This window comes from Mycteria americana, chromosome 5 (assembly GCF_035582795.1).
Source record: "Mycteria americana isolate JAX WOST 10 ecotype Jacksonville Zoo and Gardens chromosome 5, USCA_MyAme_1.0, whole genome shotgun sequence".
In the NCBI taxonomy this organism is placed as follows: domain Eukaryota; kingdom Metazoa; phylum Chordata; class Aves; order Ciconiiformes; family Ciconiidae; genus Mycteria; species Mycteria americana.
Genome location: NC_134369.1, coordinates 72756846 through 72782312, shown reverse-complemented (window position 1 = coordinate 72782312; position 25467 = coordinate 72756846). Strand labels below are relative to the sequence as shown.

Here is a 25467-nt window from a genome sequence, read left to right as displayed (position 1 = left end):
GCAGTGGGACAGAGATGTCAATACTTTTAACGTTAAAGTATGTTACACAAGTACAGCTATGTGCCCATTAAATAAAACTCGGACTGCGAAGCAAAAAAGCAAGAGGAATTCTTAAGAAAGTTGGGATGATGGAACAGCTCTAGACATCAGCTTCGCTTTGCTGCCACCGAAGGCAGTGTTTTACTGCACTTTGAGCCTTTGCAGGGCCTGAGCTGGACCAACGCTGAGTGCATCTGAGATGTTATTTCAGGGTTTCTGCTCTTGCACGTGCTGGGTGAGCCATGCTATAGGCTCAGGTGGGTCTTCAGGGCTGGCCCTGCAGCGGTTAAGTCATGCATAGGAGAAATGCTAGGGAAAAAAATCTCAGATTATGTTAGAAATGTAAAAATAAGTTACCATATGGAAAAACCACACTGCTTCCTACCCGATGTGCAAGGCGGAGGAACGCCGGTTAATACAAACCCTGCATGTGCACAGGGTGGCACTCTGCCTTTGAAACCTGTACCAGAAAGCTTTCGGATGGACGTGTAGGTGTAGAGCAGGACGAGAGGTAAGTGTATGGCTGAGGAGCCTGGGCATGCCAGCACAGGGCCAGGAGCTGCGAACTGCTGAGCCCAGAGATGCTGCAGCTCCGCAACCTACAGCGTCTGCCCCGAGCAGCACCACCTGAGTGTCGACCCCAAGCAGCAGCACCTTTTCCCTGTAGCAAGCACTAAAATGACCCACTTCATAACGTGACATTAATGAAATGTCCACCACAACTCTGTACACAGCCTGGAACTGTGGAGCGTACCTCTGTTAGTGGTTTTCCAAGGCCACTACACTACAAAGAGTTATTAAAAGTAATAAAGATACGAAAATATGTGCATTTATATTGTATCTTAAAAGACCATCCCAAGTGCAGCCCATGAAAAAACTTCAATTTGACAGATTCTGTTAGATACCAGCTCTTTCACAGCTCTTTGTACCTAAATACTGAGATCAACGAAATGGAGGATGAAACCCCAGGTACAGGTTGTTTAACAGAAATTCAGTCTTTTCTCCTTCTCTCTTCTTTAGATACCCATGAATAAGAACATGCCACGGATACCTGCTTCACCCGGGCTTTGCAGTGTGCTATTTTGACACCCCGCAGCTTGCGAAGCAAACATCAGCATGCATTAGGGCAACTGCTCCTCCCGTCCTCTGCTCTGCCCACCAGCAGTCCTGGTTTTATGCCACACATCCCTCTCCTGCTCCCATCTCAAAGAAACCTTCCAGGCATCGCTGAAACTCAGGAAAGAAGCGACAAGCGCTGCGTACGGACAACGCTACGCGTGGAAAAGTGCGCGAAGGTGCAAGGACAAGGCTTCGCTTCTCACGCACGCCAGGTAAAACAGCCATTGAATTCTGATCCACATTAAATGCTCACGGATTATTTAAAACATTGCAGAAGCAACCAGGAGGAGCACCAGGACCTTTCATATACGCTGAATAATGCATAAAGCACCGTGCACCTTCACAGGTTGTCAGGGAGCCCTCCCAGTAATGGATAAGCCTTGTTTTGAGTAGACGGTTGTCCTTGAGAGGAAAGTGGTGTGTGCTGCAGAGACGGTATTAAGGATAATGACGATAAGATTTAGAGTGTATTTTTAAAGTGGTGGATGGGGAATTTGCCCATATGGATCTTCTCGCTGGGCCCACATGGATGAATGCTCGCCATGCCTAGCATGGTCGAACTGGAAAGTGCTGCTGCTCTAAGAGAAGAAACTGGAAACAAGCCTTTGTGAATGTCTGTAAATTTACCAACTTACCCAGCCAGTCAAATAAAACGATCTTATATTTTAAATGTGCAAGTATTTTTGGTCTTGTATTTCTTAAACACAACTTTTAAATTTTCTAAACTCAACATAGCCATTTTAAAATGTCCTTCAAGTACATCTAAAAATGCAAAAATTACCAAGGTAAATGAGAATTTTTTTCCTCAAGGAGAAACTTTTTCATTCACACATCCCTGCTCCCACACTGAAAAAAAAAAATATTAAAAAAAAAAAAAATCCTGAGAAACTCCATTCTACCCAGTATTTCTGACCATACCAAACTCAGGTAGGAGCTGAATTCACGATATCTTTATAGACAGTGATTACAACAAGGTACCTAGTGCAGTTCCTGGCACAATTTCTCAAAAGTTTCATAATGAAGACTGAGAGTTTTATCTGAAATACATACTTGATTTTAAGATTAAAATGATAAGCAGCAATTTATAGAATTCACTAATGAGGAATAAATTTATATGCAACTAATTCAGCCCACAAATGGAAACCTAAGGTCTCTATATTTTTTTTATTTTGCCTGAACAGTTCCCCAAAAAATTTAAGTGATGCTAATATACTGGAACAGAAACTCCTCTGCAGACCTCATGAAGGCTGCTGGTCCTTAAAATGGAAAATTCCCTGATCTTACTTCCATTGTAATTCTTGCTGCTTGTTCTTTGCAATGGATTCCTTTTTTTTTTTTTTTTTTTTTTTAAATCAAACTATCAAGTTGAATACAAGCAATCTTTGCAAGGAAGATTAAAACCATTGACTATGGCCCCAAAGTGAGTGGTATACGACCAAACACAATTTCATGATTGTGTCTGTCCCTTTCACAAAAATTAAGAATCAGAGAAACACAAAACTCTGGAGAATATTACTTAATTTTCAACATTTAAAAAAAAAAATCTTTTTTTGAAATAGACATCATTAATGTTTTCTTAAGCCACACGGTTTATGCCATCACGTTGGTTGCCAGTTACATTTGTGAGTACTGCATGAACAAAACTGTGCTCCCAGTTGTGCAAACTAACACTGACTTTCTGGCAGTCATTTGAAGTTAGCTAGCTGTTGCTTAGAGGTACTTCTGATTCCTTACAGTGGTCTACTGTAAAGATATTCCCTATTACACCTCATCTTTGGATAAGGAAATACTGAAACAGAGACTTCAGCAAATAGTTTTAATAATTAATACTTCATGTTTAAAGTTTACAATTACCAAAACTAGTCATGAATTTGTATCAAATTCAGTTGCTGCTTTAGGTTATCACCCTTTTCTACAACCACCCAAACAAAAGCAATAAAGAAGCTCTGTTATTTTATTCATTCTGAAAGCAAAACAATTTGATTTTTCATTTCAGTATTATGCATCCTAAGCCAGTACTGGATATTGGTATTTCTCCACAGGAAGCAACACACATCTTTTTGCCTTGCAATCAACACCAGCTCTGTTCTAATTCTTATTTTTACCATGGAAACGAGAAAAAAAACCCCAAACATCTCAAAATTGTCACTAGGTTTGACACAAAACGTCCCCTTGCCTGATTTTTCAGCTCTGCTGTTGAACAAATAAATAAGGAAAATCAGTATCCACACAGCTTTCGGCATATTCAGCTTTCAACCTTCTCTTTCCATTAGGAAAATAAGCCTGAAAGTCATGCTGGAAGTGAGGTGCCTGCATGGAGGCACCACTCCCAGAGCCTGGGACGTGGTCCAGGTCCCAGAGCCAGGTCCCAGCGTCGGACCCCTGCCAGCAGCCTGGACACCACCGCGGAGCCGCTTCCCAACCCTGGTGTGAAACAGCGACGGGACCCTTGGCTGGCAAATATTAAAACTTGAAAATAAGCGTAGCAGTTGAGCTCCTTTACTTGCTGATGGGATACAGAAAAAAATGAAGGTCAGACCTATATGGAGTCAGAGTGCCACGCAACCAGCTAAAGGAACAAGGCTTTTCTAGCACAGCATTTTTAAAGGTCTGCATGATTCTGAAGCACCCAACACCAACACTGAAATGCCCAAGGCACCCTACAAATAGGATTTAGAATGCTACAACGCCTTAGGCTTAGGGCAGTTCAAAGTCCTAGCACGAAAGTGGGGAGGCTCTGCAAAGCCAGACCCCATGCAGGAGGCACTCAAAGCTCTTGATCGCTCACTGCTTGGCATCAAGGCACCAAGAAGAACCCAGGCCCCTGCCCCTGCTCCTGCAGCACCGCCTCTCTGCTTCCAGAGGTCTGGGCATCTCCTCCGGCTCCCTTGAGTGGGAAGGAGCCAAATCCGCACCACCCACTCCCTCGAAATCACCTGTACAGCCTCTCCCTAACATTCAGGCAGTGCATTTTTATATTACCAAGTCAAGATCGATACTTCAAAGAGAGAATACACAAGCAAACACAACAGTGAAACATCTGCCTACGTGTCCGTTCATGTGTCCAGAGCTTTAAACCTAGTAAGAATTAGGATTTGCTTGAAAAAGGATTTCTGAAGGAGGAAAATTCTTATAATCAAAGCCATTTGCCTTACAAAGATAAGGATGAAATAGATTTGGGGAAATTTACTTTGACCAAGCTGAAACAACAGTTTTCCAATGGTTTGTGAATACTTGTAAAGCACTGAGGAAAAATCACATTAGTTCCTGGAGCATTTATTAGCATTATCACGTGCTTAACCTGTAATTAATTTAGCAGAGCATACTTATGTTCAGTCAATCCAGAGCACTGAAGGCTTCACAGGGACTCATTTTTTCTTGGTTGCCTTCGAATATTTAGAAATCTTTGTTCCCTAAAGCTAACAGAAAAGCAAAATGTATTTCCCTGACATCAGAGAAAGGGGACTGTAAAAGTGTGGCCATGTTTTATTGCACCATCTCCTCTATGCTGTCAGTGCAAGGGTATTTATTCTTTGCCTGTTGTTGAGAAACACTACATTCTCTAAAAGACTTGAAAATATAGATTTCTTGAGAAATTAATCCTATTGGATGATTAAATATTGATTGCCTATATGCACAGTTATGTTTATAAAAAATAAACACATCCTTAGTCCATTGTACTTGGCCTATTGATTTCAACCATAAATTTCTTCATTGACTCAAAAAGTCAGACAAGCATCTCTTTAATTAATGACAACTGGATGCAATGTAAATTAATCTACTGTATACTCCTATAAAAAACTATGGCGATCTTTAAAGTCATTTCTTTACAATTTGTAACAATGACGACAATTGATTTTCCTTAATAAAAAAAGAGTTTCTTTAGCTGTTATATATATAAAATAGCACTGTTCGGTTCATGAGCGAATACTTCTTCTATCTACACACTGTAGAGGGAACACTCCTGTGTAGCGTTTGCCTCGTTTCCGCCGTGGAAATCCAGTGGCTGCACTTTTTTAACAATTTTGCCCAGCAATATAATCAGAGCTATCTGATTTTGAACATAAACCTTATCAGGTAGGTGGCTCCTGTGGCATCTTCATTTCAAAGGATAGTTACGGCCCTGACATGACTCACAGTGACAGATATCTGTAATTCAGGCAAAAACAACGCGGCCAGCTGCAAAGCATGTTCTGCCACGCTTATCATCAGTTTATTTTCCGCTGCGCATCATGTAGTACTGCTCTTGATGGCATCTCTTTTCTTTTCTGATATTTTCACACACAATCAGTGGAACTGCCAAAACCTCACAGTTGTTTCCGTGCTGAGCTGGTGCCCGCTCTCTGCTCTGCTGCAAACGCCAGCCGCTGTCGCAGCGACAGCAGCCACGAGGTCAAACCCCGCTCAGAGCAAGCACGCCAGGGGTTTGCTCCCTGGAGCCAGGGACGTAGTCCCAGCCAAAGCGCCCTGAGCGAGTCTGGACACCGTTACGGGGTGGAGGCGTTTGCCGGAGGAGCACGTGGCCACCCCTCCGCTGGGCAGGACCTCTGCTGCTGGCTGCTCTCACCAGCACCCAGGGCTCAGCCTCCCTTCACCAGGCGACGAGGCACATGGCAGCTGCGGCTACACGATAAACCTCTTCTTTCCCTCTTTTCTGCCTGGAAAACAGAGTATCTAAAGCACATTTAACAGCGGGCACGATCTTCTTCAATTGGCTAACTTCTAATACATAAGAACAATCGCAGGCATGTAAACCGACTTTCTTCTTGCAGGATTACATTAACAATCACTCTGTATTTGCTCCGACCACTCATTTTACTTATTTTGTGTTTACCACGTTGTGTAAATGGTTTTATTTGATACACAAAAAAGCATTAAAAAAAGTTCTCTCTTTTTTTCTTTTTTAAGAAACTAAAAGTCTCTGAGTCTTTAGTAATGAGGAGCTTGGAGTCCAAAGATGCAGAATGCTATAGATGCAGTTTTTATAGGCTACAGATTGATGGATGAGTGGTTCAGATGTCAGAAACATCTGTCTGTGATCCACATTTATGGCCTGATATTTGAAGAAGAAAGAGATGGGAACAATTTAAGGAAAGCTGGTATGCGAAAGCTGGAAGCTAGATAATCCAACAGTTTAGTCTTCTTTAAATATGTATTACACCTCAGGATTTAAAGGCAGAGTGGAAAATCGTAACCCGGGAAAAGAGAGATGTCATTTTTATCAAAGTAAAATCAAAATACAGCACAAATATCTGCTAAAAACTTGTTAATTGGAAGATAAAATACACTGCCTTCTGTTTTTCCATACAAATGAATGATAATAAAAACATCTTTTAAGATATGAATTAGGACATTTCAGTCCATTTGCTAAGTAAATTGTAATTCAGGATATTTCATAGCTGGAAGCTTCTTGTTGTTTCTTTGCTTTTAACAACTTTACACACAGGGACAAAAAGGATACTGTATTTATAATAGGCATGACTTTCTTTAATCAGAAAGGCAATAAAATCTATCCCCGTTCACTTTTTCCTTTGTGGCAAATTTGATACAAACCTGTACATGCATGGGTATGAGAACTGTGATATGGCACGGACAGAAAATTACCTACTCCATTTTGCAGCCAGTGACCGTGCAGCCTTCACAGAAATCCCTTTCACGAGCACATAATATGTATTTGAATACGTCTGACCCTGTACACTGCTGAATGAAAGCAGAAGTTAAAAATACAATAAAGCCAAACGGTGACCAGAAGGAAGCGTACAGAGAAGTGACCTGCTCCGGGCTGTTTGAAGAGACTTTCTCATTATCAGCTGACTGGGACCGCAGACATCTGTAGACTGAAAATAAAGGAAAGGTAGGAACTTTCATCTTTCAAATAACAAGCTTGAACAAGTTACTCTCTGGTTTACAGGTACCGGTTGACTTTTCATTACTTCTTTAAAGCGGAGTCGTTCGTTTTCTAGGTCACCGTGGCCGCATCGCTGCCGGCGGTGCAGGGAACGTGGCAATCGCCTGCTGAGGGACAGAGCAGCCACCACGGAGACCGGAGCCGCAGACCCTTCGTGTCTGCTCCGGGAAAGCCTCATCTGTTTCATTTGCTTCCATCCTGCTGACAGTAAATATCAGAGCGCTGGAAGCACTCGCTTATCGCTGCTTGAATGTTTGTGCAACTCGGGACTCACTAACTATAAAACCTACCGGAATCTGTCTTTGGCCAAAAACAAGTTATGGAACGGAAACACCTCCACGTGGTGCCCAGACAGCACCAGAACTGTTCTGCACAGCGGCAGGCTGCCGGCACGGATCTGCACCGGGAGCTGCAGGTGAAGCCGCTGCTGCCACCCACTGAGGAGCTGGTAAGGAAAAGCACAAAAATATCCACAGCCGCCCAGTCAAAACCAAGCATGTGCTCCGTGAAGCAAGAGCTTGAAGGTGAGGTCCAGAAGTGGTTTGTGCTGGGTGGATAAACTCTCAGGAGTGTAGAAACACTCTGAGTGATGTTTGGGACCACTTTTGTATGCACTTTGAAAACATACAAGAGAATGTCAAGGCAATTCAACGTGTAGGGTTTCATGGCCTTTTAGCACAAAATCCTGAATTTGCCTATGTTCCTAACCTGATGCATGCCATGCTATATGAGTTTGCTAATTTATTTCATGAGCTTCAGACTCCCCCCATGACTGAACTCCACTTTATCGTTGAACGTTTAATGAAAGCAATTACAAGAGTCTTGACTACCTCCAAAGGCTGACCAGGGGACACGTACAATACAAATACAAAAACATGGCTTTCAAATACAAAAAATTGGAGGAATCTGGATCACTAATTCCAAAGCCAAATCCAAAGCTGAAATACATTAACGTCAGAATATTCTTCAGAGAGCTATTAATGCGACAGAAAAATGTTCCTTATGTGCAGACAATGTCTTGGCAGACCTCAGAACCTTCAGAAGCAAGTAGAGGGTGACCAAATCTATGCAGTCACCATGATGAAAGACACAGAAGGTTGTACTCATTCTTCAATTCGAGTCCTGAGCAGGATAGTTACAAATGAAAGGCTGTGTGCAACAGTGACCCTGAGAAATGGAAATTCCCTCTACTCTACACTGCTTTTTCCATAAATGCTACAGGCAGGAGGATTTATAGTCTCCTGAGTTACACCGCGATACAAAATAGGGGTTCTGATGGTGTCACACATGTCAATTTTATTGCTGATTATTTTGAATGCATCCTCACTCCATGATTTAAACCAAAAAAGTGAATACCAGTCTGCCATTAATGACAGATGAAGTCATGTACCCACCAGCTAACTCTACTCTCAGTGCCAAAAGGGTCTTACAGATAAGAGGCTGCACCTCACACCGACCGTACTGCCCATCGACACTTCAGGACTGGCACTCGCTTGCTCCCAGTCCCTGCCACGGCACCCCAGTGCCACCTCCCCTTCCCTGTGGTTGAGGTCTGTTCTGCTCCAGGATCAAAGCTCACCTGATCACTACAGTAAAGCTAATGTCTTCTGATTATCGTATTGAAGTTTAATACCTACTGTCTGTCCGGGCTATTGTTTTCTGTATTGTTTTGGAACTCTTACTGAAACAAAGTTATCTACAGTTTGAATAAAAATGTGAACACTACTAAGAAGACAAGTATAAAAACCTTTTAAAAAATAATTATCTTTCTTCTCGTGGAACTTGGTAATAAAAATGCACTCAGGGCTGTAACGTGTGGCCCTGATCTCCCCACAACACAATGAGTATCTTCATTACTACCATCATCCATGAAGCCCTAACCCTGTTAGGTTCTACCATGCCATGTTTGGCTTGACCCACTGGAGATGCATCCTCTCTGTTTGCATTTTTATGGAAACAGGGGAAACACCCCTTGACTGAAAGCAGGCGACATGATTTTGCTCTTGGTAAGGGTCACAATGTGCACTTCTCTAATGTGTGGACTCAGATCAGTCACAACCTTGAATGTGATGACACTGCATTCAAGTCAGTATCTTTTTTTCCCCTCCTTAAAGACAGGATAAGATGTGATATAAACCAAGAGACTCCATTTTAAGACTTTAAAATTGGCTGGCTCCCAGATGAATTCACTAAAGTCTGTGGGATTAAACAGGAGCTGCACTGTTCCCAACCCCAGCGGGCAGGTTCTCCTGCTCTTTTACTACTGCTAGACATCTACCAAAAGCGTTTTTCAATTTTTAATCCCTGTTTTGTTAGGCGTTCACAAAAGGCGGGTTAATTATTAACTCACGTTAAGGCTAGTTTTCAGAGAAAGTTTTCTAATTCCTTCTCAGTGACATATCAAATTCGAAGTTCACGTATTGGGAAACCGGGCTGGAGCCGACTCCCACACTTCAAAGCACACGGCACGGCCGTGTCGCGGGCGAGCTGGGCACTGCCAGCAATGCTACTGCCAACCGCACGGACGTGGTTTTGCATATTAAGCAGCAGGTTTATCTGCAATAGGCAGACCGTTATTTGTCTGAGGGCAACAAGAGATTAAAGTATTGAAGTGGCATCAAGATTCAGTTCCCAAGCTTAAAATTAAACACTTTATGCTTATACCAACCGCTACATTTCCATGATCAAGAAGCTATCTATCCCAAGACACGTTTCATATTGCAGTGGTGACAACGTAGTGAGTAGCCCACAACGCTACAACCTTCTCTGGATGGACCTCGAACGACAGGTAGTGCACTCCTGTCACTAGTGAACCAACTCATTTTCTTGTGATTTCTAAAAGCTATTTACGAATGACCACATTCTTTCACAGAAAATAATTACATAGTGACAAATTAATGACTGCAATCAAGATGACAAACCCGACCCTTTTAAAGTAAAGCATGCTGGAGCTCTCCTGCTCAGTCAATACTGTGAACAAGCGAGGTTGTCTTGGTAAATGAACTGGAAAAACAAAGCTGCATTTTAAGCAACCTACATGAGTCTCTGCATAAATAGATCAACGAGTAATAATGCAATTAGACAAGCGCATGATGCCAAAGTGCATTTCTAAGGAAAGCGAACATACTGATTTTGCTTAACTTTTTAAGTAAGAATGAATTTTTGCCAATAAATAACAGCTCAACTGTCAGATATGAATGTTTCAACAAACCATTTCTTAAATACTTAAGACAATTGCTGCACGAGAGGAAAGGAAATAGCCACTAGATGTTTAATGAGGTTCTCAAAATGTAAATGTGATGTTTTAAATCGCTCAAAAACACAGATGCATTGCAGTAGGGTGCTCATTTGCTTATTGAAAGGCAATATGGTTTGTATTCAATTTAAACATATGTATGTTTCAGAGAATAAAGAATTCTCTAACAGCAAAAGAATGGGTGAAGCAGTTGTCTTTAGGGACAAATCACTCTCATCCCAAAAATTTATAATTTTTGCAACGTACATTATTTGCGGAAAGCGCTTACTTAGTATATACACTAGCTAGTATGTTCAGATTTAGCTACAAACATCCCTCACCTAGGAGCAAGCAAAATCTGTGTTTAAGGAATTGCCAACCTAATTGCATTATTAAAAAAAAGATAATTCTCATTTACCACCTCTTCTCTCCAAACTGCAACGAAAATTTGCACAGGACTTTTAAAAGCAAAGAAATCCTTCCTGGCCTCAGCTGTATGAATGGAGACAGTATATCACTGTGGAGCAGAAACAGGTTTAGTTTCGTAATGGCACTGCTCTTTTTTTTTTTTTTTTTTTCCCAAGATCTATTTTTTACTATGATTTTTTTCCTAAATTACAGATATCTGTTTCAGTAAGGACAGAATTTATGGTGAGAGACAGCACGACTATGCCCAGTAAAAAATACCCAAGTGTCTAGCAGACATTTGGGATTCCTAACCTATTAGCTTAAGACCGATAACGAAGGTAAGACCATACAAAAGTAATAGCTGGTTTTGCAGAAACCTGGAGGCAGGAGCCAGAGAAGCATCTCAGCAAGAGGAAGCCTTGGTCTGCAGAGTTCCCAGCGCTGGGGTCTGTCCTGCACCGGCTGTCCCTTATGCAGTCATTAAGGCTGCTCATGGGGAGCCACGTTGGTGAAGTCTCAGCTTTGATCATTGGTAAGTAGGCAATTCATCTAATTTTTATTTTTTACACCTGAAGATCTGCAGCGCTCATTTGGTAAATGCACTCATTAACGGCACTTGGGAAAATCCAGGCAGACCTCAAACAGATTTAATAGTTTCAGTTCATGCACCGTCTAGACGTGCAGATACTTACTCAACCTGAGTGGCCTTAGAAACAGGTCAGGAAGCTCAGAAGATAAATATTCCCTTTACAGGTTGCCAGAATTGCTCATCCCAGTGCAGAGGGGAGACGCTAAGAGGTGTGACAGCTTCCTTTGCCACTCAAGAGCACTTCCATTTGTTACCAAAGACCAGAAATACAGCAAATACTCAATACTTGGCCAACAGAAAAAACACTAACTGGACTTTTTTCACTGTGAAGTATCGTGCAGTGAAACTCCAAGTTCTTGTTTGAGTTTGGTGGTGAAGACCATTGCCTCCCTTGGAGTCTAAGCTCTTTTGCCACGCTCTTTAACATTTTTACCACGGGCTGCCGCTGCCCTCCCGTCACCTGGCCGCAGTGCTGAATTTGCAGATAACCTGCCCAGAATACCAGATGCAAAGCCTAGGGAAATGGAGAGATGTCTCAGGAGGGTGGCGAGGGGAAACACTGCACAAAGAAGTCCAGCATGAGCGTGACCGCATCTGCTCTCGGTGACATGGGACGTCCAGACTTCAGGTGAAGCGTCTCTGAGCGTGAATCTTGATGCTGTCTTTAAATATGCAGAGGTAAAATCCCTTTCCCAAAGCGAGCCCTACTAGCAGTGAGTATTTCTGACCTTTCTCTATGTTTCAGCTTCATAAAATTGTCTCAAAGGAATACTGTGAAAATAAGTTCATTACAGCCCATGAAATAAGGCACAGCTGTATCCTACCGACACAGGAAGAACAGAGCAAATTTATCTTTAGAACAGGTCTTGAAGGTGGGAGAGCAAAGAAGACGTAAAGAGACATATGGAACAGTCATAGGGAAAGAGGTGAAGCTGATTCAGTGAGCAATACTTATTCAGCGGGTCAAACAGCTCTATTCTGGCATTATTTAGTTTTGGGACACTTGATGATGTCAGAAATAGTGTTCTTCAAGCTACTTCTGTGTGCGTGAATGACGCGTGCCAGGGGAGATGCTCACTTTCCATGCAAGGGGCAGTGGCAGCAGTGAACTCACTGATGTGGGATGATACGAAGATCACAAGTGCAAATAGTCCAAAGGGAACTCAACCAATTCAGGGAAGAACGGTACGTGAGGGGACACAAAATGTCACAGCTGAGGGACAACCTTTGGCTCAGAGAACTTTCCACCTCCATTCCCCTTTGGGTTGCACCTCTCCTTCAGCACCCGTGGCTTGTCTGGGGTGCAGATAAACTCTTGGGATAAAGGAACTATGCCTTGAGCAAGTGCAGCTATTGCTAAGTTTCATCCTGATAGCCTAATATATTTTAAGAGGGTACCTGCAATATACTATGCGATTTATTTATGATTCTTAGGAATTGATGCTTCTCTGAAACTATCTTCAATAAACAGAATGTATCCTTCATCAGAATTAAATTTCTGTAACATTCAAAGGCCTCTTCAAAAGTTTCTTTATGCTGTATTTTACTATGACAAAAAGCATGCTGCATGCCAGACACACAAGTCTTAATTGTCATGCATTTGCCTAAGGACATATGCCATAGTTTTTATGTAGATCTTCAATTTTCAAAGTTTCATTGTTCTATTTCTCTGTTAGTTTTCATTTTTGCAAATCCTTTATATTTCTGAACAACTGTATGACCATATGAAATCAACACTAACAAGAAAACCATCGCTGTCATTTACAGATTTTTTTTTAAACAGTCTTGCATTACAGGAATTTATATGAAGAATAAGGCAGCGTGTTGAAAAATATTTCCAAGTAATCATATTTTTCATTTTAAACCTGGATCTGATCAGCATCAAAACCCTGACAGCCTGCTGTTTGCGTTCATTGGACAACCACACAGCAGCGGGGTGAAAAAGCAGGCACGAAAACATACATCCCATCTTATCTGCTCCTCCGCTGTTTGCACTGTAAGTGGAGCACGTTTTCATCAAGGGCCCAGCTTCTGCTGGAGGGGTGCCCATACACGGCTCAACAATTTAAAGAAAAGCACCCCCTTGTTTGATGGTGCAGAAGATCCGTGCAATTCAGGCACTCCCCCTGCGGCTCTGGCTGCAGCACGCAAAGCCAGCGCTGTGCTTCAGCGCACGCTCAGGTGCACCAGGACGGGGAGTCTCAACCCTACCACAAGGGTCTAAACGTAGTGAAAAGCAAATAACTCCTTTAATAAAACAAATTCCTCCAGCTTGAGTAATTTCTCTCTCTAAATTGCTCTTCAGTTTACTCCATTTTCTCCTGCGTCTCTCCTAAAGTTTGACTGATACACTGCATTTTTCAGCAGTAATCAATTCATATTGCAGATTTTTCTGCTGAGACGGAATAAACGGAAGTTGAGTGTGACCACCATGCACAGGCTGAGGCTACGGCATGGGACTTGATTTTGGCAATGTTGGGGGACAGCACATGCTCCTGAGTACAAATAAGTGTGTATTTTTTTATCACTGAAGGGAAACGTGCAACGAAAGCCTCAGCTTATGTCACCGTCACTGCTTCAAGCACAAGAGCGTGATAACCTCCTCCGCCTTCCCATGCAGGACTGGTCCTTTAGAGAATTACTACTTTGCCACTGTTGGCTAAAGTCAAGAAGGAGACTGGGCAATAGAGATCTCTGCCTCCTGCAATGTATAAATATACACAGAGAAATGTATGGACACGCCTGAGACATCCTGAAGAGAAAGATTAGGTATTGCCCAAAAATGCAAGGTATCCAAGGAGGGTGATCCACAGAGCTTGCTATGAAGCTAGGGAATTCATACATCCTGCCCCAGGTTCATGTTTTTTTCTTCTTGATTAACGCAACCCTACTCTTCATTTTTTTTCCATAATTACATCTTTCTCCTTGATCGCTTCACGTGCTTTCACAACACTGGTGGAACCCTCCTTGGCTCCTGCACCTCTCTTCCCCATCAGATCTGGCCAAAATGAAGAGCTGGGTTCAGAGATCACAGGGAGTAACTTTAGGACATGCTTGTGTGCTTTGTTTCCCTGAGAAACCAGGCTAAATAGTTAATATAAATCAGGTATTAAAATTAGCAATGAAATAGCAGGAGTTTATGCTTATATAATGAAAATCAAACCAAGGCAGTCCCAGCAGGCAGTAATTGCTTGGATCAAATGAATATGTCAGATTTTGCCTGTAAAGTTTTTTGAGGAAAGGGAGTTTAGTTTTACAGTCCACATTTTGTGGTAATGTGAATGGGCACTGCTCTGCCTGGGATGTTTTCTGTTTGCATCTCTAGAAAATACAGCCCCCAGCCTCCCAGACAAGGTATTCTGGAGGTGCACAGTTAACTCCCGGGCCAGGGAGGGTGTTTACAGTCAGGAGCATCTCTGGGATCAAAGTCAGAACGTCAGGACCTGACAGAAAAAAATGTATTTATGTATATAACTTCTACCTCTGAATTTCCTAAGATGTAATCAGTAGAATTTTTTTTTTTTTTTTTTCAGAATTATACATAAGCATTTGCCTAATCTATCCGAAGATTGGGAGATGTAACCATTTTTAAATGGCTATTAAAAGCATTTGGTACAAATCTCAAATGAAAGCCCTCAGCTTGCTATTTTGAAACGCCAGCCTCAGTCTTGTGAAGAATAAGCACAGGAGATATCAGTATTGCAAACTGAAAATTGTAAAACAGAACCATTGCTTCTCTAATTCAACTTACCAAACCCAAGAAAATCAATAAGAAACGTGCCTTTGCATGTTGCACTCGTTTTTTTGCCAAACTCTCTCTGTCTAATTTCACAAGTGCAGACATAACAGGAAAAACAGCAAAGCCTTGTTTAGACTTCCAGAGAGAAATGCACACTGTGAAATCTTCAGGACAGCTTATATCCCTCTGTAGAAGGCAGCTTAAAATTTTTCATGAAAACAACATAGAAATATTCCAATATACATGTGAATTTTCAACTCCCTCACTTCCTCCCCTGGAATTAATTACTACAGATGTGAGTAATTATTTTTGAATGGTTCTGAATACAATTTTTGTGTACATGTTGATGTATAGCTATTTTACATGTTCTATAGCCAACCAAATGAAAATACCCAGCTTGCAAACATCTTTCCCTTAGCAGTAGATTGTGTGATGACAGCACCATGATCCTGATAGAAGGAACATCTGGAGAATTACTGCCCATCAGGTGGGGGCCTTGAGTGTGCTAAAATAAATAAATTTCTCATAAGTGACTTTAATTCTAAATACAGTACTTCAGTAAATAACAATTTCCATTCATCTATTTCCATTTTCACTCCATAGGCAGAAAAATGGCACTTTTCTATTCTTGTGACTCCACTTCATCTCCCGGGACCTTTCCTCTCCCTTTTTGACCTTCTTGGCTTCCCTGATACGTCGTTAAACCAAGATCCACTTTTTTCCTCAAATAACTTTTCTAGCATTTGCTGTGCCAGTTTCTCTCAACTTCTCTTTAACCAATGCTTAAAATGCCGAACAAGTTTCTCCTGTGTCCTGCTTTCCTACCATTAAATTATCCTCTTGTGCCTGAGATGTGCCTTTATTTTAACCCTAGTGACAAGGTAGCTGACAAGAAGCAGTATCTGACAGAAATGTGTAACCCTGTTCAGGTGATTCATACAGGGTGGAGTCTGGCAGCCCTATTCCAGGAATATTAAGAAAAATAAAGCAAGCCCCAGAGAAAGAGGACTGGAGAGAGAGATGGTCCCACAGAGGCAATGGGCCATGGTTACCGAGCACCACCAAGAAGAGGGTGGACTCTCAGCCCTAATTCACTGCAAACGCATGCCTGTGTGTCTGACAGCTGTACTCACAGAACACAAACGTGTCAAAAGCCTTGTATTTTTAATATAATACTATAGCTTTTGGCCACTGCAACAGACAATGTGGACCTGTATCTTCAAGCATGAAATGTATTGCTCCATTCTCTACCAACAAGCAATCGTAGACTTCTACCTGTTCCTCTTGACTATACCCAGCTCTGGCTGTATCCCTAATTTCCAACTTACTCTGCCATACAAGACTGCAGTAATCATAAATGAGCATCTCAAATGGACCTTCATTTAGGCTCCATGCATCTCTTATTTTTCTGCTCCGATCTGCATTCAGATTTCTGCTTCAGCAGCAGCAGTGGCAAGATTGCTACTGATACTCTGATGGACTAGAACGATGTGCTGCCCTTGGATCAGAATCACAGACTCACAGAATTGTATAGGTTGGAAAAGACCTTTAAGATCATCGAGTCCAACCGTAAACCTAACACTGCCAAGACCACCACTACACCATGTCCCTAAGCACCTCAGCCAAGCGTCCTTTAAATACCTCCAGGGATGGCAACTCAACCCCTTCCCTGGGCAGCCTGTTCCAAGGCTTGAGAACCCTTTCAGTGAAGGAAAATTTCCTAATATCCAGTCTAAACCTCCCCTGGCGCAACTTGAGGCCATTTCCTCTTGTCCTATCACTTGTTACCCGGGAGAAGAGACCGACCCCCACCTCTCGACAGCCTCCTTTCAGGCAGTTGTAGAGAGCGATGAGGTCTCCCCTCAGCCTCCTCTTCTCCACGCTGAACAACCCCAGTTCCCTCAGCCGCTCCTCATCAGACACGTGCTCTAGAACGTGTCCTCCTCTCATTGCCAGTCTGGAAAAAGCTCACAAAAACTGGGGGGAAATGGATGGGCTCAATTCTTTCTTTCCCTTCTTTGGCATGGGGAACTCAGACGGCAGATGTGCTTGCACGTGCCCAGATGTACCAGGGTAGCTGTCCACCACCTTTATGCTTCCTAAATTTGGTCAACACACAGGAGAACGCACAGTAGTGAAAGGAATGCTTTAATCTTTCCTTCCTATGGCTCCAGTGGCCCAAGAGAAGTAGATATTATATACATTGTGGTATTTCTCTGCCACCTTCTGAATCTTTCTTTATGCCAAAGGTTGGCAGCAGGACTGGCCACAGACTGAATCTGTTGTCCTCAAGGGCTTTCCTCCTTTTGGGAAAGGGACCAACCACTTCAAGTCCCTTTTACCCTGCCAAAATTGTCTAGACTGGTCTTGCAAGAACTGCAAATCAGACCAGGTTCCTTGCTATTATCTCATCAACTAAATGCTTTTTTTTCTAAGCAAACAAGCCAGAAATTTCCATGAGGAGAAGACCACATCCGTAACAACTCCTTGGAGGGACAGGGCCTGGATGCATACTGCAGAGCTATGCTGTCTCCTCGAGACATGCTTGAGGGCTCTGAGCGCTGTCAAAGCGCACGAGCAGCAGCTCTTGCACTCACTCAACACGTAAACTCCATGGCCATTTACTTAGTGCTTCATTTTTTAAAACAGTTATTTGTCACTGTTCAATTAAAGAGGAGCACAGCCGTGTGCGCTGCTTGGCGGCTAGATGCTCTGTCACAGCAGGCTTGGCAGATACTGCAGCTCAGCATCCTCAAAGCCGATTAAAACCCAACACCGGGAAGTGACTGTCCATGTGCTGCATCAACTAGAAACGCAGCCAAGAGCCTTGTGCTTGTTAAAAAATAACGTTAAGCACAGAATGAATCCCCAGAAGGCAACAACAGGAGTGTACGGGCTTAAGCAGAAAGCAAAGTGCTCTAAATAATTCCTGTTCCTCCCTGATTCTCCCAGGAGGGAGCATCTGTCACACACTACCATGTCAGCAGGACAAACTCGACGGAACAAACTTCTGCTCACCATCAGTGTGCTGGATATGCAGTTTGTAGCTTTAAATATAGGGGTGGGAGGAGAGCTACGCAATGATCTTAATGAAAGACATATAGATAACAAGCATATAAATGCAGTGATTCTTACAGATTTTCAATTCATTTCTCAAATTGATTAATTTTGTTCTTAAAACATGTATTTTCACTGTTACAAAGCAACCACAAAATCCTGAAGGTCCCGATAGCACAACAGCTGTTCCTGGCGTCCACGGTGAAATAGCTCGTACCTCCTGCTCGTAGCTCTACGTAAACAGGACTGAAATGTTTTCATTGCATACGTCCCCCCCAGCACGGCACAGCTCTTTTGCTTCAGCATCTCTGTTCCACCGGCGTTCTGCCTGCACGATACCTCTGGCACCGGACATTTCTCTCTGGTAGTTTCTGTTGCCAGCAAAACTTTTCAAAACTCTGCTTGCCTGAGCGGGTCAAGGCAGAGACATCTCCAGCTCTCCAACCTCACTACATGCCAACCAGTGGAGATACTTCCCTGTTGTTACGACGCTGTACAATCTCATTACTCCTAGCAGAACAATTTGCCTTTAAGGAAAATCCCTAGTCTGCCACATTCTATTACCAGCCTCCTTTGCCCTTTAAAAGTTTCATTATTAAGCACATCCTTTGCGTTGCTTTCTACAGCCACCTGGCAAATGCAAAAATGGAGCTAAATCACTCTGCATCTCATAAAAAACTCTTGTTTTTATAAAATGACATTAAAAATACTGTCCATATGTCAGACTTCAACAATTCCACAGAAAATTCAGCAAGCCTCAACCTGCTATCAACTAAATATTCCCAGAATACTGCCTGGATTCTGTCTCAAGTGAAGCAGCAATGTACAGGTCAGGTAAAGAGGAAGCGAAGCTTGGGCTCCGATGTTAGCATTCTTAATACAAAAGCAATTTACTGATCAGATAAAGGTAACGGTGTTAATCGAATCACAGGCAGATACCAACACACTGACCCACCGCACAGCCCACCGGCAGTGTTTTGCGATGCATTAGGAGATTAAAACAAACATTAAGAGCAGTCACTTTTTACAATAGCAGCATGCTGGGCTGCAGGCTGCCCTCCAGCTCAGACCCTCACTTTCACCTGGAAACCCTCGCGCCCTGTTTCCGCCATGCACTTTGCACAGACGTGAGCGGTGTTTTCTGGATGCTCATCCCCGCTTTTATTATTAAATAAAGCAATAGCAAAACACAGTTAAAAATACATTGCTAAGTCAAATAAACTATCTAAACACAAACAATTCGGAAGTAGCGAGTAGCAAGTAGTACTGCTGGTAGCAAGTACCAAGAGGTGTCAAAACAAATAAGGAGTTTAATTATCACCCCTGTTTCGGGGGGAATCACTGCAATAATGGACAAGCGTGTCTGGACGGCTCACTAGGTTCTAAATCATCCACATGTTAAATGTGGCTTCAGAGAGACGAAAGGAAAATATTTTGATTAGCCTGACAGAGAGTGTTGTCAAAGGAATTAGAGTAAAATAACTCTAGATAATTATATAAATAGATAATTAAAAGTGAATTAAAATGAAATGGAAAAAAGAAGCTAAAAATCTTAATGCAATTAATTTCATTATATATTCTTTTACTTCAGCAAATTCTTTTTTTTAATTTACTAATTCCTCTTGGGTACTGGGAATAACGGAACTGATTTGTGCCCAATGATGCAAACAGTTGCATAAACATGTATTAAAAGTCACCGATTTTCATTTCAAACTGGTTAGATGCAGGCAGAGACAAACTCTGAGTGAAGGAGAGCCAGCGCCCTCCAGGTATCAAAGCCCTTCCCTGGACGCGTCCCAGCCGACTCCACAACTACCACGGAAGTTATACAAGCAAAAAACCCCATCCGCTCAGCATAAATAACATGATCAAATTGTATATTTATTTTGCAGCTTACAAAGCTCATCCTAGTAGGAGATCTGTCAGATAACAAAATACTTTCTGCACTCACATTTTCAAAAAAATATGTCTTCAAGACTCTGTCTTAATCCCCGATCTCTTTCTCCCTGCACAAACTATTATTTCAGGAAATGAATATCCAAACTTATACTTTCTAAATCAATCAGTTGTGGTATTATTTAAAGAAAAGCAAGCTTAACAGGAGACTATAAAACAAGACCAAAACAATATCAGATGGATTCTCATGAGTAAGCCGCAAAACATCTTAATTTGATTGCAGCAGGTCCAGGTTGGGAGTGGGAGCCGGGGGCACGTGCCCAGGAGCCGGGGTGGTGGGAGCCCTGCAACCCTGACCGGGCACGGCACGGCACGGCACGGCACGGCACGGCACGGCACGGCACGGCACGGCACGGCAGCCGCCTCTGCCAGCGCACGGCTGAGCCAGACCAAAGCTGGCAGCCCAACTGGTAAGATGTGACTCGGAGGTGGACGTGGTGGCCCAGGAGGTGTTCATAGCAAGGAGTGTTATTTTCAAACCATGTATTTTTCCTTGAGAAAGCCTAGCAATGCCAAAACCCAAGCTCTCAGTGTCAGTCTCTGGCACGCTTGTAGTGTTTGGCATGGACAGACTCTAGACAGGATCGCAAACAAGTGTTATGGCACAACAATTTCCTGCCTTTAGAACAGAAAATTGTGAGATTTTGTATGGGCTTTGCTGTAGGAAAGTGCAAGTCCAAAGATCACTTTGCCCCGCGAAGGGGAGTAAGCAGAAGTGTTGCCATTTAATGAGAGTTTAAGCAACGCACAGATTGGTTCTTTCACTTTAATTGTGTATTAAAATTCAAGCTTTGTAGCACTAACCTTCAAAGAAGAAAGATGATATTTTTATTTTAAAATTGTTAAAGGGAAAATTAATGGGGATGGCTACGTTAATTTAACAATTCCTCTGCAAGTGGGTTGGTCCCACGCTTCCTTAACAGTGCCAATCCCCACTGAAAAGTTCACAGTGAATCTATGAAGACACAAGTGTGATCGGCTTTAATGTGGTCAAGAAAGATATCTCAGTTCTCAAGGATCACCACATGTTTCTGCAGGAAAGCTACAGCTATCCCTATATTTATCTATTTACATGGGAGATCTAATAAAAGATATATAGATACATACAGAGAGATAAAAAGTTTAATTTCACTGCAAGTTTCTTTCATGTAATCTTTCTAGCATATCTTGAGCCACAGCCTCTGCAAACCCTCTGAGGAACAGCTCTTTAATCTCTGCGTTTCACACTGCAAACGTGCAAATTAGTTTCCAGGATCTGCAAGTGGCAGAGGACTACTTCTGCAAGATGGCAGCAAACTTTCCAGAAGGAGGAGAAACAACTCTGTACTCACAGAAGATGAAAAGAAGGAGGAAAAAAATAAGTAAGATTAAAAAAAAAAAGATATGAAATAAAATAAACCAAAGTAAACCGAAGTAAAATAAAATAAAATAAAATAAAATAAAGTAAAATAAAATAAAATAGAACAAAACAAAACTAAATAAAGGCTCGGCAGTCCTCACAGAGGTCAGCGCTCAAAAGGCACGTCCTGCACGAACGAATTTCTTTCCTCACCTGCCTAATCCCTAAGCGATAGGCAAGGATGCGGTCCACAGCGTCGGGGTTCATCTGGGTCCACTGGAGACTGTAGGAGTAGACGCGGGGTCTGTTCTGCCACAGGGGGTTGTAGGTGTCGTAGTAGAACTCGGGAGCGTAGGCTTTGCCTGTAGGAGACAGGAACAAAACCGGGGAAAACAAAGAAACCAGAGAATGATCAGGCAGCCAGTTTTGGAGCCACGCGTTGAGACCCAGCCTGCAACCACCCTCTCCCCCTGTGTTTGTTTTGAGTAATTTTGTTAAATATCTTCTTCCAGAAACACGTTTTGCAATTATTTGCCTCCATACACTTTTTTAAAGGATTCATGGCCACAGTCTACCTTTATCGTTAATGCACTCCTCAGTGGCATCCAGGGCCCAGTTGTGGCCATGGGAGGGGAAAAATCAACTGAGCTCCTAGCAAAGGCAAGCTGGAGCGATGTAACGTGTCTCTGCACTAATTTTGCATGGCCCAGCTGACTAAAATAGAGATATCAAAACAATCTGCACTACACTGAGCAGAGAAAGACTCAGTGACAGCTGCTGTACCTGGCACAAATAATACGAAATTACATCCATGAGCTGGAAATTCAAGATGGACATTTCCAGCAACTGCTGCCTTCACCACATCTTCTCCTCTCCAGCTTCCCAAGTGAAAATGCACACAAGCCGCCCTTCGTAACACCGCAGATGTGCACGCTATTACAGTACATTATTTAGCTGAGCATACAGATTTGCACAACAGGGGGATATGACATCTCACAGTGCATGTTGGGTACACGAGTGTTTCACCAGAATGGTATTATAGCCTTCGTCCTTTCAAATATGAAAAAACTAAAGATGATTTCCTGAACACATGATAAAACATGGCTTGAATTCACTAAATTTGAGTTCCCTTTGACTGAAACCCACGAATGCTAGTGACACCTTTACATGCAAATTGCCTTTGTGCCTCTGGAGTATCCCATAAAGAGCGATTTGCCTGTGATAGCAAAAATGACAGAGAGTGCCCAATCTGTTTGCCTAGCCGTGGGCATGTAGTGGCATCTGAGATGCCGTAGGGTAGCTGAGCCATCTAGGCTGGCTGGAAGATAGGACACAAGAGCTATAAGGGACCCAGGACCTGCTAGTGCCATACCTGGAGCTGCGTGCACCATCCTAGAGCATCTCATATACACCAGGCACCTCTTTACAGGCAAATAAGTTGAGTTCATACAGGCTACGAGCAGATGTGGTAGGGACAGGGGTGTCTGCAAAAACCTTTGAGGGAACTTCACTCCACTGGAATACACGATTCCAACATACCCCCCAAAAACCTCAGTGGATTTGTGGTAAAGGAAAGTCAAACAATATTAGAGCACACACCAATACAGGCCAAAGAGTCCTAGATCATAGTTTTCTATTTTTAAGTCATTTTGCATCGATCTTTCTTTAGCACGCCATACCAACAACGCAGCATTGCTTCCGTTTCTTAAAGGAAAAAGGTTTGGATTGACTTGAAACAAGTTTTAACAGCTGGATTTGTAGGAAGAGTTGTTAATCACCATTTTTTTGCCCTGGGTCTGTTTCAACAGGAACAAAACCTCAACTCAAAGACTGACCGTCTTTTACGGAACGGCTCCATCCTTGCCCTGCCCGGCTCTGCTTCCTTTCCCTGGAGTTTCTATGCTTTGAGCATAATGCTATTGGGAACAGGATGGGGGCAAACACAAACCAGGCTCTTCCGTGTTAAATGCTATATTTTGTCACCTGAATTATGCAAAAAAGAGTTGAAACACGGGAAGCCAAAACATTTGCAGATGTTATCCTCCTGTGAAGGTCTAAAAGAGACTTGTCATTAGAGAAAAACAGAAGCAGAATTAGGTCTTTCCCCTCCCAAAGCTTATACCTCTGTTCTCCTTCTATTTATGCAAGGATTTTGTCAGTGGGAGTAATTATGAAATGCAATGAAAAACACAGGACAACCTCATGGGAAGACGTGGTCTGCCTGCTCATGTCGACCTATGAGAGGGGTATGCATTCATTACTCGCCTCCTTTAATTCAGATACTAGGAGCTTGTGCCAAAATGCACACTGTATTTAGGTATTTTCTCCTCAGAACTGTTCTTATCTACAGGTGTAAATAGAGATGGATGGGGAGGCATTTTGACCTAGAAGTCTGAGAATTTCAATCATCAGAAAGGTAGTGAGAAGAGGGGAACAGAGCATAAAAAACAAAAATTGAAAAGGGACAAAGGGGAAATCATGTGAATATATACCAATCTTGTGATTATTGATCAAGCTTTTATCTTTGGTTATGTCATCCCCTCCAGCCATGCTTTTCTTTTCAAAGGATGAAAAGCCCTTTTAGCCAAGATATTTTTGCCAGATTGCCCAACGAAAGTGCGCATTCAATTAGATCGGACTAGAGCAGGTATGCTAGTGTTGAAGTAGCAAACAGCAATACTCCAAGGACAAGAAGCAAAGTAAAACTGCTATTTTTAAAAAAATGAAATGTAAGATAAATGAAAAGAGGATCAGTGGTCGCTAAGATTTGTTTTCCTTATTTATGTGCAGTGGAAATAATGGAGAAAAGCTCATGCTGAATGAAAATTATAATCTTCCCCCTTCTACTGCAGGTGGCCATAATGGCATCTCTGGGGGTCTACAGAAAGGATCCATAATTAGACACTTGTCACAATATGGGCACTTGAACAACACAGTCACCTTTTGAGAAATAATGAGGACTCATGAAGAGTTGCATTATTCTAAATCTCTCTGAACAGAAGAGCTTTCTGGTGTGAATGGAGATGCTGAAAATTTAACAACACAACATTAAGACCTTAACTTGCGAACTTCAGAAGTACAAGAAAGCTGGGCAGTGTTTTAGAGTACACAAAAAGCAGACGTCACCTTTGGAGGAGCAGGAGCTATGAGACACACAGGCAGTCAGCCTGCGCTAGGCAGGTGTCCCCCATCACCACGACCATTTGCTCTGACTCTGGACAAACACCCTAAGCCTCCCACCACCCAACTGTGCCGCTTCCAGAGGTGATGTTGTCCAGCAGAGAGTTATCCTCCACTAGAGAAGTAAAGAGATGATGAAGAGTGTAAGAGACCTAGCAACAGCCCTTGGCGGAGCACGACTTGACTGTGGGGAGGCAGCAGCTTACTCGGAGGAAACCACCTGTAGTACAGGTTAGCTCAGCAGCCAGCTTCAGGCCCTGGCTGTGCGTGGAAGAGCACGTGCTTGGAAGGTGATGCTTGGAATTATCACATATTCCCCGCCTGCCGAGACGTCTCAAGCACGCAGAGCGTGGGGCTGCTGTCCCTCATACCCCAACTGGGCAACCCTTGGGGCTGCCAGCTCTACCTGCACCTGCCTTCTTCCCTACAGCAACGTCAGCCTCACCTTCCAAAAGCAACCCCCCTTGCTTTGTTCCGAGTACAGGAAACGTTTCCCTGGCTCACATCATTTTCCCTTTTTAAGTGCAGGCAGCAAAAATGGCCTTCCTCTCACTCCCTTCAGCTTTTGCAGCATTCAAGGATTTATTAAAACATTTCAGGACAGGCGGGCAGAGCTCAGCCTGCCCTGGGACCAAACCTCGCCAGGCTTCAGCTAACTGGAGGTAGCCGTGACCAACTGACCACTCCTCTATTGCCCATCGAAGTGGGTTTTGATGCACCGGGAGGGACCCCAGGTCTGTGCCAATTCAGATATATAGGGGAAAACGGTGAAACTCTTCTCAGTCCTCGGGAGGGTGCTGGCGAGAGGAGCAGCACGCCATGGCCGTTGGTCGAGGGGTTAAAGGCAAGGCGACGTCCGGGCTGCTTCTGCAGGCAACTTCTACGCATCCAGGAGTGC

At 42.9% G+C, this 25467-nt stretch overlaps 1 protein-coding gene across 1 annotated transcript in view; it reads right to left on the bottom strand.

Annotated features, from left to right (window-relative positions):
• MDGA2 (MAM domain containing glycosylphosphatidylinositol anchor 2) overlaps nucleotides 1-25467 on the bottom strand; it is a 180022-nt gene that overhangs the window by 30046 nt on the left and 124509 nt on the right. Inside the window, exon 6 of the mRNA XM_075501584.1 lies at nucleotides 21603-21751. Within this exon, the coding sequence (XP_075357699.1) occupies nucleotides 21603-21751 (149 nt within the window). The remainder of the gene's footprint in view (nucleotides 1-21602; nucleotides 21752-25467) is intronic.